Source organism: Carassius gibelio, chromosome A10, assembly GCF_023724105.1.
Source record: "Carassius gibelio isolate Cgi1373 ecotype wild population from Czech Republic chromosome A10, carGib1.2-hapl.c, whole genome shotgun sequence".
In the NCBI taxonomy this organism is placed as follows: Eukaryota; Metazoa; Chordata; class Actinopteri; order Cypriniformes; family Cyprinidae; genus Carassius; species Carassius gibelio.
Genome location: NC_068380.1, coordinates 15,908,691 through 15,923,034, shown reverse-complemented (window position 1 = coordinate 15,923,034; position 14,344 = coordinate 15,908,691). Strand labels below are relative to the sequence as shown.

The following is a 14,344-nucleotide window of genomic DNA, read 5'->3' as shown; positions in this document are numbered from 1 at the left end:
GATGCTGTGTTCAAGGATACCACAGAAATACAATTCAAACCTTTTGTTGTGTGATTGTCATTTTATCAAGGACTGTTTCGCTAATCTTGGCTTGTATCTTCGTTGGCTTCGAATCTTCTTAATTTGGACCAACAAGCAAATAAGTATTACCATTGATAACGTTGTGTACATTTTCAATTGAGTGCTCAAAAACAGTTTTTGTGCTAATGTGATGTATGCTCCGAACTTGCTAGGAACGAATCATTTTGGAATCACTGGCAAATGACTCTAATATTAAATGCATATTCTGAGAAAATTACAATGTTTTCTGATCTTAGATTCATTTAAACCTGTTGTAGGGGACTCCAACACAATATTAGGACATTTTAAAATACCATATGACCTGCTCTTTAAGGTCTGTTTAAGACAACATATAATGTGACTACATTATGACCGTTTTGGAGCATATGTGAGTTTAATTAATTGTATATAATTAGCCAAGACTGTACGTGCACATCATGTTGTCTAGATATCCAGCATTGTTTTTTTGGAAATATAGTAGTATAATCTACAACCCCCAAATCAACAAGGCGATGTATGTACATGTCTTGGTTCCATACTCCATGGATTGGCTCATCTCATCTCCCAGTGCCAACGTCATTTGAACAGACCAATGAAACGTCTCCTTTCGCAGGCTGAAAACTAGTTCCCTGAAGAGGCTGGAAGAACACTGGACCCTCTCGAATCTAGCGGGCTAGTCAGAAGCAGCAGCAGGCGGCACAACTTTTACTAGGCTTGTGTTATTTACTCGAACTGTACAGTGTCCACAGCAAAGTTGAGCAGAATTCAGCACCGGAGCTGTCCAGTCTCCACGCCTCACAAACAACGCTGTTTGCACGGCTGCGGAATATTTGTTTGACGGGGTTCCACACTGTACAGTGACCGGCGCGATTACACACGCATAGCCTTCACTGACGAAACGCAAACACCTTGAAATGACTGCTGGCACCGCGTGAGAGGAGCAGAAGTAAATCGAGTCCCTAGTACCGGAGCACCATCCCATTTCCTTCAGGTTAGTCTTAGTTATTTTCTAATACTAACTAAATCAAGCCAGTTGTGATTTTTACAGTCCACATTCAACCTCGATTAGAATATCTTGTAGGACATGCATTGTGTGCAACATGGAACATGCATTCAAATTGATGTTCATAAACGCAGGCAACTTACTGTGCATGGACGCAAATTTCACGAGACGGATCATTCATGCATCAGTTTTGTGTGGGTGTAGAAAAATATCCCAATCTAGGTCAGTACTGTTTGAAGGGTAGGGATGAGAACCATGCATTATATTGCATCATGTTCTACAGTGGTGTAACGAGGCTGTTTGATAGGCAGCTGCCAGACTTTACGCAATAACTTTTCTTACACTGACACTGAATGTCGCACGTTACTTATTTACAGTTTTGGATGTGCTGTGAAACGTTTCACACGATAACTTGCGCGTGGTAAAGTGTACTTGCTCCCGTGAACAGCACTGCAGAGGTAAGTTTTTCTGGATCAGTTGCGGTCTCTTTGTGAGACCTTTGTGCATCACTTCTGACGTCACAGTCCAGGAGCCAGCAGGATGTTATGTAGTCATTAGATGAAGTGAGCTGCTTGCATTCAGAGAATCATTTAGATACTTTTTTCTATAGATTTTATAGAATTTAAACTGATAGCCTTTTATTATTTTTTTAACTGACCATTTATTTGTTTATTTTAGATACCAGTATTTTAATCATTAATATTAATAATAAATAATTATTACGAAATGTACATTTAATTTCAATCTTATTTCAGAATTGAAGAGCATTATTATGGTATTGCAACCTGCATATTATTAAATAATGATAACATCATCATCATCATCATCATCATCTCCATCATCATCAACAACAATAATCACCATTATTATTAATAATTAATAATGTGATAAAAATATTAAATATGACTAAATGTAACATTATTTAATACATATTGTAAGTAATATTATTTCAGATTTAAGGAGCTATATAAATATTACAATATTACTACCTGCATAATAATAATAATAATAATAATAATAATAATAATAATAATAAATGAAATGATACTTGTACTAGTTCTACTATAATATCAACAACAACAGAAACAATTATAACTATATTGTTATTATTATTAATTTTCTATTATTTTCATTAATTTCCTTAGCAAGCTGTTTCTTCCTGATTTAACCCGTAACAGTTTGATTTGTTGATTTGTTTAGGTTGGTTCAGTGATGCTAAATAATATTTTTTGAATAACTTGAATATCACTTAAAATAATCTTTTGTTATATGAATATAAAGTTGATTAACCAGAGAATGATGATAATAATTAATCATTCTTCATAAAAGAAACTATATTATTGATAATGCAAATGCTAACAATAGAGAACATAAAGAAAATAAAACGGGTCTAATCCAAACATACAGGTTAATAGGAGTGTACTGAATTATTTGAACTTTCTGTACATTTTACCTTGTGAGCCTTTTCCAAATCAGACTCTTGACGATCATATTCCATGCTATTCAAAATGGTTCAGTATTAGTATTAGTTCAGTTGATTTATCTGAAATAAGTCTCAGTTATTAGCCCTGTCCTACTTCTTCAGGTCCCTCCTTTACCTTTTGGTGTTGTTTGTTCTCTCCTGTCTGCCCTCCTACCCACAATGCACCATGAATGTCTGCTCTGGAACCCAGCAGACACTCTAGGTTCCCTCATCTCTCTCGCAGCTCTCATTGTCACCTCCTCTCAGAAGAGAGCCTGGCACGGACTCTGTGCCTGACAGGAACTGAATGCCAACGTGGGGGCTCCTCTCTCTAGATGCCTTAAGATTCAAATTCCTCCAGATTGCGACGCCTCCGTGCCCATAGGCCTGTGTGCGAGAGGAATCTCAACTCCCTGTGCTCATAGTTTGTCCAGCATACTTTGCTTTTAGGCCGCTGATTGTCTAAGGTCAGGCATTGTGGGACACGATGGCATTTATGCGCTCATAAATGTTCCCAAAGTGGCACAAGCCGAGAGTGTTACAGAGAGTGTTGGCGATTTCATTTTTGAAGTTTGGCTGTTTATTTTTTATTGGTGGGTGTTTGTGATTCCAATCACTGGCAGAAGGTGGCCTTCGTGAACTTGTTAGTGTGATTAGTTCCAGGCTTTTGGGGTTGGGATATTCACTTCAATGGAAAACATTCCTATGGAAAATAGAATGCTTTGTCGCCATCGGGGAGGGTTTGGGCAGGGTTTGTTTGGATTCGAGTCAGCAACAGCTTGACAGTGCGAAGCGGATTTGTGAAACATGGTATTAAAATAATATTAGAGGGAAAAACAAAGGCTGGTGCACATGTAGTTGCAATGCATAACATTTGTGTTTTGCTGTAGTAAATAAGTGTAACTTCTGTATGATTCAATTACAGTATTGAAACTGTAACTCACCATGCTACAAGTTACTCTGAATTTAAAGGGACAGTTCATCCAAAGGTCTATGTACTGTACATGTAGTCACCTTTGTATTGCCGCAGGAATTTCTTTCTTCAACAAAGGAGGTATTTTCAAGAATGTACAGTATTTTTTTCCCAAATATACGCTATTTTTCAATTGTTTGAGTACTGGAGAATTTCCTGAATTCATTCATACGTTCAGATTAGTCAGATTCACAAATGATTCATTCTCTACATCTCTTGCTGCCTTTTGACAAAATATTTAGCTTACAAGATACGAATAAAAGGTTTTGTTTCTCTTTCTTTTTTCATCAACTTTGTTTGGTATAAAGATGTACAATGAACACTTAGAAGAGGCAATGGTTACCTTTATATGAAGTAAATGTACTAAACATCTGAACATCTGTACTGAACATCTGTGCGGACAGATGCCTCACTCAGATTGATAATTGCCTATAAACTCCAAGAGGACACGTATATGTCAACATGATATTGAAAACAAGCGTAGATAATAACCAGTGCTTCAAAGGATGAATGTGATTTAAAGGGGTCATGTACTGCCTTTTTTATTATATTGTACTGTTCTCTGAGGTCCACAAATCGGTCTATCTGTCTGTCCATATAAAAAGTAAAACTAACACATTTCTGTTCTGACACATTACTGTATTAAAATATAAATATATATAAAATGTATATAAATATATATTTATATATTTATGTCTGAGTCAAATGTCAAGTAGAGAGAAACAGAGACAGCTGAGCTGTGTACATATGGCTGTGAGTTTTTGTACATGACTCCCCACCGCCCCCAACTTCATTTCTTTTTCAGGAGAGTCATCTAAATTTTTCAGGGAACTATAGCTGGCCTGTTAGTGATCTGTGTTGGTGAGACAGCTGTTGCCCAAAAATACACTGAATCCTTTGAGATCTCTTTTATTTCTGTGAGATTGCTGACCCTTTAGTGCAAAACTTAAAATCTAAACACTCTCAGGGACTTTGATTTTTCCCTGTGTAATAATAAAAAAATAATGATAATTGTTTTGTGAATGAATTCAGTATTGTATTTGCTTGTGCAGGGGTTTTAATAATGGATAATTTATTTCATGCTTTCCTTGAGGTGTCACATATTACCTGTTCCAGTTTAATAATCAGCCTAGTACGTCAACTATAGTAATGCCTTATTTTAATTAATAAAGCATCTTAATATTCCAAAGATAAATTTCAAATCTTTACTTCTGGATATAAGAAAACATTCAGGTTGGTTTTAATAAAATCCATTTGCTGAATCACATACCTTGGGAAGCCCATCGGTTATGGAAAAAGCGTTTTCTCAGGTGTCAATCACCATAGACCTCCATCTCCATATTCAAATGAGCAGTCGACCAATATTTGATTCTCTAATTATTACAATCCTGGCAAAGTGGTTACAGCTCTTGTGTCAAACTCACCACAAAATGGAATATTAGCAAATCTTTCATTTAAAATTCACAAGTGTGGCCCAGAATACAAATGCTGTTCTTTCTATTTCCAGAGGCAACATCCTTGCAGAGATTTAAAGTGCCCCATTATGCCCTTTTTAAGGTTCCTAATATTGTTTTGGGAGTGTTCTAAAATAGGTTTACATGCATGCAAGGTCAAAATACACTTTCATTGAATCAAAATATGCATTTAATATCACCCCATTTTCCAGTGATACTCAAAAGATTAATTCTAAGCAGTTCTAAGTTTAGAGTCTCTCTAAAACCCTCCTCTCCGTGAGCGTATTCTGCTCTGTTTGGCAGTGGTACATTGAGAAAAAAAATTAACCACTGATTCTTTGCAACCTCATAATTTGGAAGTGAAAATAAAAATGTAATAACTAGGGATGCAACGATTCGCTCAACTCACAATACGATACGATTCACGATACTGATTTCACAATACGATTTTCTCACATTTTTTACAAAATGAGATTTAAGACTAATTATAAATGAAAAGGTGTCCTTTAATTATTTTTCAGACAAAATGCTGAACATTTATTCGTAAAAAAAATTGAAGCATAGCAAATTTCAAAACTAAATAGAAAATTTAAAACAAATCTCAAATGAAATAAATAATTCAAATGAAAGTAATCTCTCTGAAATCTGAAACTAAGGCTTTGCCTGTGCTCTATTGAAAAATGCATTTTAAACACAAACCAGAAGCATTTTTTTTATTTAAATTAGATTGTATTGATAAATAAAAAATTTGAAACAAAAAACATAATGGTCTGACTTTAGTGAAATTATGCTATATGTGATAAACATATCTGAATGAAACAAACACAGCAGAAGGGCTGAATAAGCTGCAAATTTACTCTCTGACAGCAGGTGGCGCTTATGGAACAGCAGATACAGCATTTCCTTGGTTGCAGCTGTAAACAAAGAAGTCCTGCACTTTTAAATATTATGCATTAAACAGAGGCAAGATGAAAAGAAAATACCATCTAAACTTTTCTAAAGACAGTTCTTCTCAGAGATACGTTCATATAAACCCCCAAACCAAATGTATCATTATTTGTTTAACATCTCAAACGACTTGAATCGTCACATATTTGTATCGATTTTCAACCAGCGGTGCATTGTTACATCCCTACCTTCTTGACATGATAATGAATAAGCCACAGTGTTTAAGAGAGCTGATCAAGTAATAGTACCAAGGCGGGCGTTATGCAAATACATTACCCTGTAGTGTGGGATTCGATTTACTGATGACTCATTTAGGCTGTTAAAAGTTGATTATTTCTTTTGTGAGACAATAACTACTTATCATGCACTTCCGACTTGACAGCTTTGCAGTTCGTTTACATTCACATACTGTACAGCTACGTTACACTGCTTACAAGGCAATATTCAAAATGACATAATATTGGCACTTTAAGAAAACAGTCAGAATCTGATTGCTTATTGAGCATTTTGCATCCCAAACAATTTTATTTTTGTAATCTGATGTATTTTTGTCTGTCATAATACATCAATTTAATGTTCAGAATCTTTTCTTTTATCTGAGGCACGACAACTGTATTTTTACAGCATACACAATAATAAATGAAAGTGCTTTACATTAGCATTATAAAGAGAGAGCAAAAAACTTACAAATCCATTTTAAAATCATGAACATAAAAATAAATAATAAATGGAAAAGACAAAAAATTAATAAAAAATAAAAAGTCTAGTACTCAGTCTAGGCAGTTATTTCCATTGAGTAATTTCTCTGTTTGGCAGTTATTGCTTTCCCTGCGTCCGAAAGCATCGACCGTCACTGGAATGAACATGTTATAATCTGTGTGAGTTTTGGGATGCAGTAGGATTTCTAGCCAGAAGTCATTTTCATAAAGGTTTCACAAAGGGACTGGCTCAGACATTATTACAGGGGCTCTGTAGCCCAAGAGATTCTCGTCTTTTATTCTCCTCGAGGAGACCTGCGATGACCTCTGTCTTCCTCTGCCTCCTGTCTCTGAGGACTCTTCATCCATCCCTGCATAGTCACAGTTTTACGTCTGTGCCACAGTTCTAGTTCTAGCATCAGAGTGTTTATGCACTCATATGTTCTGATGCATATTGCCTGCTGAAATCACCAGCTCTGTGAAATGATTGTCTGGCTTCTATGCAATTTCCACTCATCGGGTGTGCAGGTCTGCCGGGAAACAAAATTGCATTTACACTTTCCCAGGCTGATGCAATGAGTGCTTCCAAATGGGAATGCATGATATGATCATATCTTCACTACACGGCGGTGGCAACAATACTACAGTGAAAATCAAAGTTACACCTTTTTGTGTGAACATTTGGGTGGTGTTATGCAAATCGTCCCACACAGTGACATAAACGTGTTTAAACGAGATGTTTTAGAGGGACGTGGACGAGTCTTAACTTTTAGAAATATATTTCTCTGGTAATGAAACTGTAGTGTTGCCAATTTTAAGGATCTTATCTATGCACAGACAGCTTGTAACACTCCAAAGAGAAATGAAAGTTTGAAATTTGAAAAATCATATGGACGTTTTTAAAATTATTAGGGATGCACGATAATATCGGCACAATATCGGTATCGGCCGATAAAAGCTTAAAATGACCATTATCGGTATCGGCCGATATGAATATTTCTGCCGATGAGCCAAACCGATATTGTCCAAGTGAAATAATTGACCTGTTTTTCAGATGTGAATGTCTGTCTACATTTGTAAAATAATAAATTTATGGTAGAATCAGTACAGAAGAGATACATGGATTTCTCTTCAGTAAAATTAAAGTTTAAATATATCAGTATATATTTGTATATATATCGATATCGGTATCGGCATCGGACAAAATTATTTTGAAAATATCGGCATATCGAATATCGGCCAAAATCCAATATCGTGCATCCCTAAAAATTATTAATTGTTTGAAAGTTTTAAAGTGTTTTATCCATTCGATTGTGAATAGTCAATATTTATGTTGGTATGGAAGCTTGTTTGTACCATGAAAAAAAAAAGTTTTATCTTTTCATCTCACAATTCTATCTAGATTTATATCTTACTCTTCTGAGTGATTATGAAACAGGGCGAATGTGAAGTGAGGATCCATATGCAAGCTTTTTATTAAAAGACTTTTAATAACAATTTTAAGACAATTTTAACAGTCTTTGTAGTGTGAGACTCCATGTAGTGAGCGGCTGACTTCTGCGGTGAGTGAACGGAAGTTCGTAGACTGGATTAGTGACAGACAATTGTGCGATATAAACTAATTATTGTGCGATATAAACTCATTATTGTGAGATATAAACTCAGATTGGTGAGATATAAACTTGCAATTCTGCGAAAAAAGTAGTGAGATATTATCTCATGATTTCAATACATAAACACAAAATTCTGAGAAGAATAGTCTGAATTGTAAGATGAATTCACAATTGCAAGAAAAAAGTTGAAAATGACTTTATTATCTAACTTTAATGGACTTTTTTGAATAACAACAAAAATAGAATTGTAAGAGAAGAAACAAAACAAAACAATATAAAACGAGTCAAATTCCAGCTAAATCACCTTTGATAGCTTTATTGGTGGTATTTGATGTAAATAAATATGTTTAAATATTGATTAATTCTGTCACCCTAACTGGCAATCCTGGTTGTTTTCTGAACGGTTGTAATTTAGAAACAAGCTACAGTTTTAAAGTAGCTTATTGACTTAAGAGAGAAGTAATGTTATTCCCAGACTGTAATATATGCAGTTAGCTGCCAGCTTTGAGATTGTGCCTAAAAGATACACATTCATTAGTTTGGTGACAAGACATTAAACCTCCCTCAGCCAGCTGATGTGACATCTATCAGAACACGCTGAGCTGTAGCAGGGTACAGTACATCATACTGACGGGGGTAATTACTGCAAAAACCTCTGTCACTACCAGAGCTTTGATGAGAGCAGACTCAGCACTGCCTCCTTGATTTCCCTCATAATTAAAGTTCATTTTCAGATGCTGCCTGCAGGAACAAATGGCACAAAAAGCACAAACAGAGTGGCTTGTTTAGGTGGGTACAGAGAAGAACGTGACAGGTCAGAGGAATTAAGAATAAATGAGGGAAGGAAATATCCATTGAAATTCAGAGGCATGTACTGTGCATTTAGGCGAGAGAATGCCAACTTAAGCAGTTTCACACCATTACCCCGAGAAAAGGCTGAATGGATGGAGAAACATTCAAGATTATCTGATGTGTGCTTTGTACAAGCTAAACCACAGTTCATGTCCAACACAAGAATGGAATGCACCAAAACTAAATGCTTCAAATTCGTTTTTTGTCCATCATGTGTTTTGAACAGGGTTGGAAAAAAGATCATAATTTGAGAATTGGCTCCCTTGCAGTTAATGAGTTTGAATTTGAACCGAAATGGAAACTGAAAAAGAACTTACAGTAAAGTATGTACATTATCTATATCTATCTATCTATCTATCTATCTATCTATCTATCTATCTATCTATCTATATATAGTTTAGTGATATCCGGTTCGTGAACGTATCATTCGATGTAACCGGATCTTCTTGAACCAGTTCACCAAATTGAACTGAATCGTTTGAAACGGTTCTCGTCTCAAATAAGCATTCATCCACAAATGACTTAAGCTGTTAACTTGTTTAATGTGGCTGACACTCCCTCTGAATTAAAACAAACCAATATCCCGGAGTAATTCATGTACTCAAACAGTGCACTGACTGAACTGATGTGAAGAGAGAACTGAAGATGAACACCGAGCCGAGCCAGATAATGAACAAAAGATTGACTCGTTCTCGATTCAAGTTCTGGTTGCATCGGTTTTCGGATCACCAGTAGTGATGGGATGTTCGGTTCTTTTCCACGAACCGGTTCTTTCGGACAGTTCGATTCAATAAACCGGTTGAAGAAAATGGTTCACCGGTTCTTTTGCGCTCGACGTAATGCCGTCATTTGCGATGAGTACCCTTGATTCAAGCCTTCGTTTTACCCGCGCTCATAACATTAGCACAAAATCAGTTTAGAATCAATCACCAAAAGTATCAGTTCGGTTCAGACGCTCTGTGTGTCGGACTGCTTCACGCTGAATCACACATGCGCAGTATCATCAGCTCCTCGGTTCTCGAATCGGACGCATCTGACAGAAACGGTTCTTGACTCGTGAACCCAACAGACCCAGAAGAGAAGACAATGCTGAAAAAAGTCGTAGTTTTTGCTATTTTTGTACCAAAATGTATTTTCAATGCTTCAACAAATTCTAACTCACCCTCTGATGTCACATGGACTACTTTGAAGATGTTTTTCTTACCTTTCTGGAAATGGACAGTAGACCGTACATAGGTTTTCAATGGAGGGACAGAAGGCTCTCTGACTAAATCTAAAATATCTTAAATTGTGTTCCGAATATGAACGGAGGACTTACGGGTTTGGAACGACATGAGGGTAAGTTATTAATGACATAATTTTCCTTTTTGGGTAAACTATCCCTTTAAGCAGTAAGATGTTATCCAGGCTGTCTCTGGCATGACGTGCCTGTGAATTTGTGTGTGTTCACCCATTCAGTTTGCCAATAATTTGCAGTTGTGTGCATAATTCTGTAAAAGGACTCGCATTGACGCAGGAGAGAGGTTTTGTGTGTGGACAGGCTGTAGCTAGTTCTCTTGTATGTCGATGTTCTTACTTCACATCTGTGTTTTGTATTCATATTAGTTGAGAAGACGTGCATTAGTGACCTGCCGTGAGAGATTCTTTCTACACAGCTTCTAACTTTATTGTTGGAGTCGCGTGTTGTAATCTGCAACAGTATTTGGGGATTGGGACTATTGTGAATGATGATCTGTGATGGCAGCAGACCAATACGAGATACACCAAGCCTCCAAATGATCAATTATATGAGCGATCTGTGTTAAGAAAGCTCTAGTGAGGTGATTTGCAGCACATTTGCTGTGGTTCACAAAATCTGCTTAATCCAGCATGTGGGCGTATTTTGCCAGAGCAATGATTTAGAGACAAAGTCGATAGAGCATGTCTTGTTTTCAACCTTATTATTCGTTACGCAACAGGGTGCTAACACTGACGCAGCATGAATGAGAACCGTCTCTCTTTACTTGATTAATATAATGTGGATTTTAAAGCTTAACCTGCTGAAATAACCACCATAGGTGATTGCATTGCCTGATATGATATGATAATGTCTCATGTTGAAAATAGCTTCTGCTGTGTTACTGTATTGCAGCCATGGGTGTGCTGATGTCCAAGAAGCAGCAGGTGGAGAAGGTGCAGAAGTGCAGCGCGGTGGTGTCTGCATTTAAAGACAGTCTGAAGGACCGGCCGGCTCCAGCGGCTGTGGCTCACACTGAAGAGGTCATAGCCGAGAACGGAGATGGATCTGCTGATGGATCCCACCAGACTAACAAAGAGCACACTGAACAGAAAGACGAGGACAGCAAACCAGGGTCATTACCAAATCAGCAGCCCTCAGCTCTGCCCAGAGAAGAGCATAAGGCCAATCAGGAGGCTTGGGGGCGGCTCCGTGATGGGAAGGGGGTGGAGCCTGAGGATCTAAAGAAGGCACATCAGCTCATTCCTCCTGCGTTTGTGCGGCCAAAGAGAGAGGCCAACGACGACCAACCGGTAGATGTGCCACTTGAGCAAAGAGAGCAGGTAATATGGCTAAAATAAAACATTACATTTTTTGGGGGGTCTTCTATATTCCTGCTCATCTGTTATCAGAAGTATGTTTATAATAGAAGTATTTATCTTTTACTTATGCACATCTTTTCGTGCATATTAAAGTAAAAAATAAATAGTTACATATATAAAAATTTTGGGATATATCATATATATCATTAATATATCATTTTTTAAGGGGTAATATGATGCTTTTTTTGAAGATCATTATTTTGTGTATTTGGTGTAACAGAATATGTTGACATGATGTAATGTTCAAAAAACACATTATTTTTCAAATACTGTACATTATTGTAGGTACTATGCCCCGTCTCTCTCAAACGTGTCGTTTTCTACAAAGTCCCTTGTTCTGACAAGCGCAGTCTGCTCTGATTGGCCAACCGACCCAGTGCATTGTGATTGGCCGAACACCCCACGCACTCATTAGAAATGTAACGCCCCTTTCCATAATCCAGAGCTTCATCATGACGTAGACATGTGGGGGGTGTTTGAATGAAGCATTTTAGGGGGGCGTGGCAGAGTCTTAACTTTGATAAAGAATATCTCTTTGGGTTTGAGTCTTTAGTCTTTCCAACTTCAGGGATCTTATCTGTGCACAGTCAGCTTGTAACACTCCAAAGCGATAGGACAACTTGAAATCACATCATATGATCATATTTTTTTTTTATGTCCCCTTTGATCCTGCATCTAGTAGGACATGCGGTTTGTAGAATGAATGAATAAATGAATGGATGGATGGATGAATAATTATCTTAAATATATTTATAATGGTAATTGACAGCATAATTTTATTTATTTGTACATTTTTATTAAATAGATTTTTTTTTATTTATTTATCTTGTATTAACTGGTATTAAAAATGATTATATTAAAATTTTATTAAATATTTTATAAATTCATGTTATTTCATTATATCCCTTTAACCATACATCGGACAAACTGTTTGGATTATTATCCAATTATTATTAATTTTTATAATTTATAATGGTAATTGACATTATAATTAAATATTATAAATACATTTTTGTCATTTTTATCTTTTTTATTTTTTTATTAAATAGACAATTGTAAAAAAATATTTTCCATTAACCATTTTTGTTTAGTTTTATATTTATTTGAGGGAATATTTATTAAAAATTTTCATTATTATTTTTTTATTTTATTGTATTTGATTATATTTTTATTCTTTTTTATTATTATAATTATTATATTTTTGTGATAAAAAGTAACATTTTATTTAAGTACATTAAACAGCCAAATCAGCATTAAATTTGTTTATTTTTTATTATTTATTCATTTATTTATTTATTTATTTTTTGGGGGGGGGGGTGTTATATGATACATATTTATACATATGTATTCATGGTAATTAATTTTTATATACTATATTTTTATATACTTATATATTACATAATTGTATATACTTACATATTACAGAATTACATTTGTAAATATATTTATTTATTTATTTATTTATTTATTTTGACTATATTGGACACCAAGCCTAAAAAATGAGACATTATAGCAACAATCGTGAGCTCCACACCTCTAGAACAACTTCTCTTAACCCTAACCTTCATATCTGGTTATTTACCTACAACTGCATATAGTAATAATAACTTATACTAAAACTAAAATATATACAGACTAGTCTGGCTTTCCTTCCAGCAAAAAAAGTTATCCTTTCATTCGGAGCTGAAACCTGCTCTGTGACACATGGATGTGAGAAAATGTCAAGATTGTGAGTAAAGTAAGCCGTTCCCAGCTCAGCCTAAATGGCAGCTCAGGTTTGTTGACAGTGTGTGGGCAGCAGGTATAGGTTGTGCTGGAAAAACCTGGCTGTGTGAGCTGCGCTGGCGTCTGGGATCAGTCTGAAATGAATTGGGGTCACTGAAGCTTGCGGTGATGGGGCCAGGCCTCATAACGAGCCGGAAGAGAGTCACTCCACACAACTCCACTCAACAGAACGCTTTTGTTTATCCTCAGTCTCTCTCTCTCAGCAGATATAAAAGACATAAGAGCAGGCAGAATGAGATGAAATTTGGCTCGTCTTTGTGAGTTATGTCTAGATGCATTTGCTGATGTTCAAATATGGTTCAGGAAAATGGATAAACAAAAAGGCACTAGTGACAGGAATATAATTGTGGGAATGAAAACCTTTGGTTTACTTTGGCAAAAGAGAATAAACTCTGTCCTTAAAAGAAATAAAAATCAGGATGTTTATTTTTTTTGTCACACAGTTTATAGAGTATAGAATGATGCTGAGAGTACTGATGCAGAGCTTGAGTCACATTCAGCTTCAGAGGCTCAGTGGCAAGGTGACGTCCTTTGACTCTTCTGATCGTCCCGCTTCTAAATACAGCACCTCTCTCCCCCGCGCTCATATCACAATCCTCACCCTCCTCAGAGACACATCTCACAGTCTGAAGAGCAAAGACTGAGTGGGTCTGGTACCTCTGCCACAGTAGGGGGAATTTGATCCCTGGTTTCCTAGTGCCACGATACTTAAAAATGTGTGTAATAATAACCAAATGAACTAATTACATGAGTTGATTAAGCAGCAGTGGTTCTGGAGGTAAAGCTATTTAATGCTTGGTTTCCATGTTCCATGTCTTTCCCCTGCTGCTCTCTTTTCACATTGTAATATTTAGCTCTGATTGTATGTTTGTGTCATACAGCAGAACTAGCAGCAGCA

At 36.2% G+C, this 14,344-nt stretch overlaps 1 protein-coding gene across 2 annotated transcripts in view; it reads left to right on the top strand.

Moving 5' to 3' along the window:
• Positions 1-682: 682 nt before the first annotated feature.
• LOC128021334 (PHD finger protein 24-like) overlaps positions 683-14,344 on the top strand; it is a 28,870-nt gene continuing 15,208 nt past the window's right edge. For both annotated transcript variants that reach the window (XM_052608448.1, XM_052608447.1), the window contains exons 1-2: positions 683-1,051; positions 11,195-11,622. In XM_052608448.1, the coding sequence (XP_052464408.1) occupies positions 11,197-11,622 (426 nt within the window). In that variant the 5' untranslated portion in view covers positions 683-1,051; positions 11,195-11,196. The remainder of the gene's footprint in view (positions 1,052-11,194; positions 11,623-14,344) is intronic.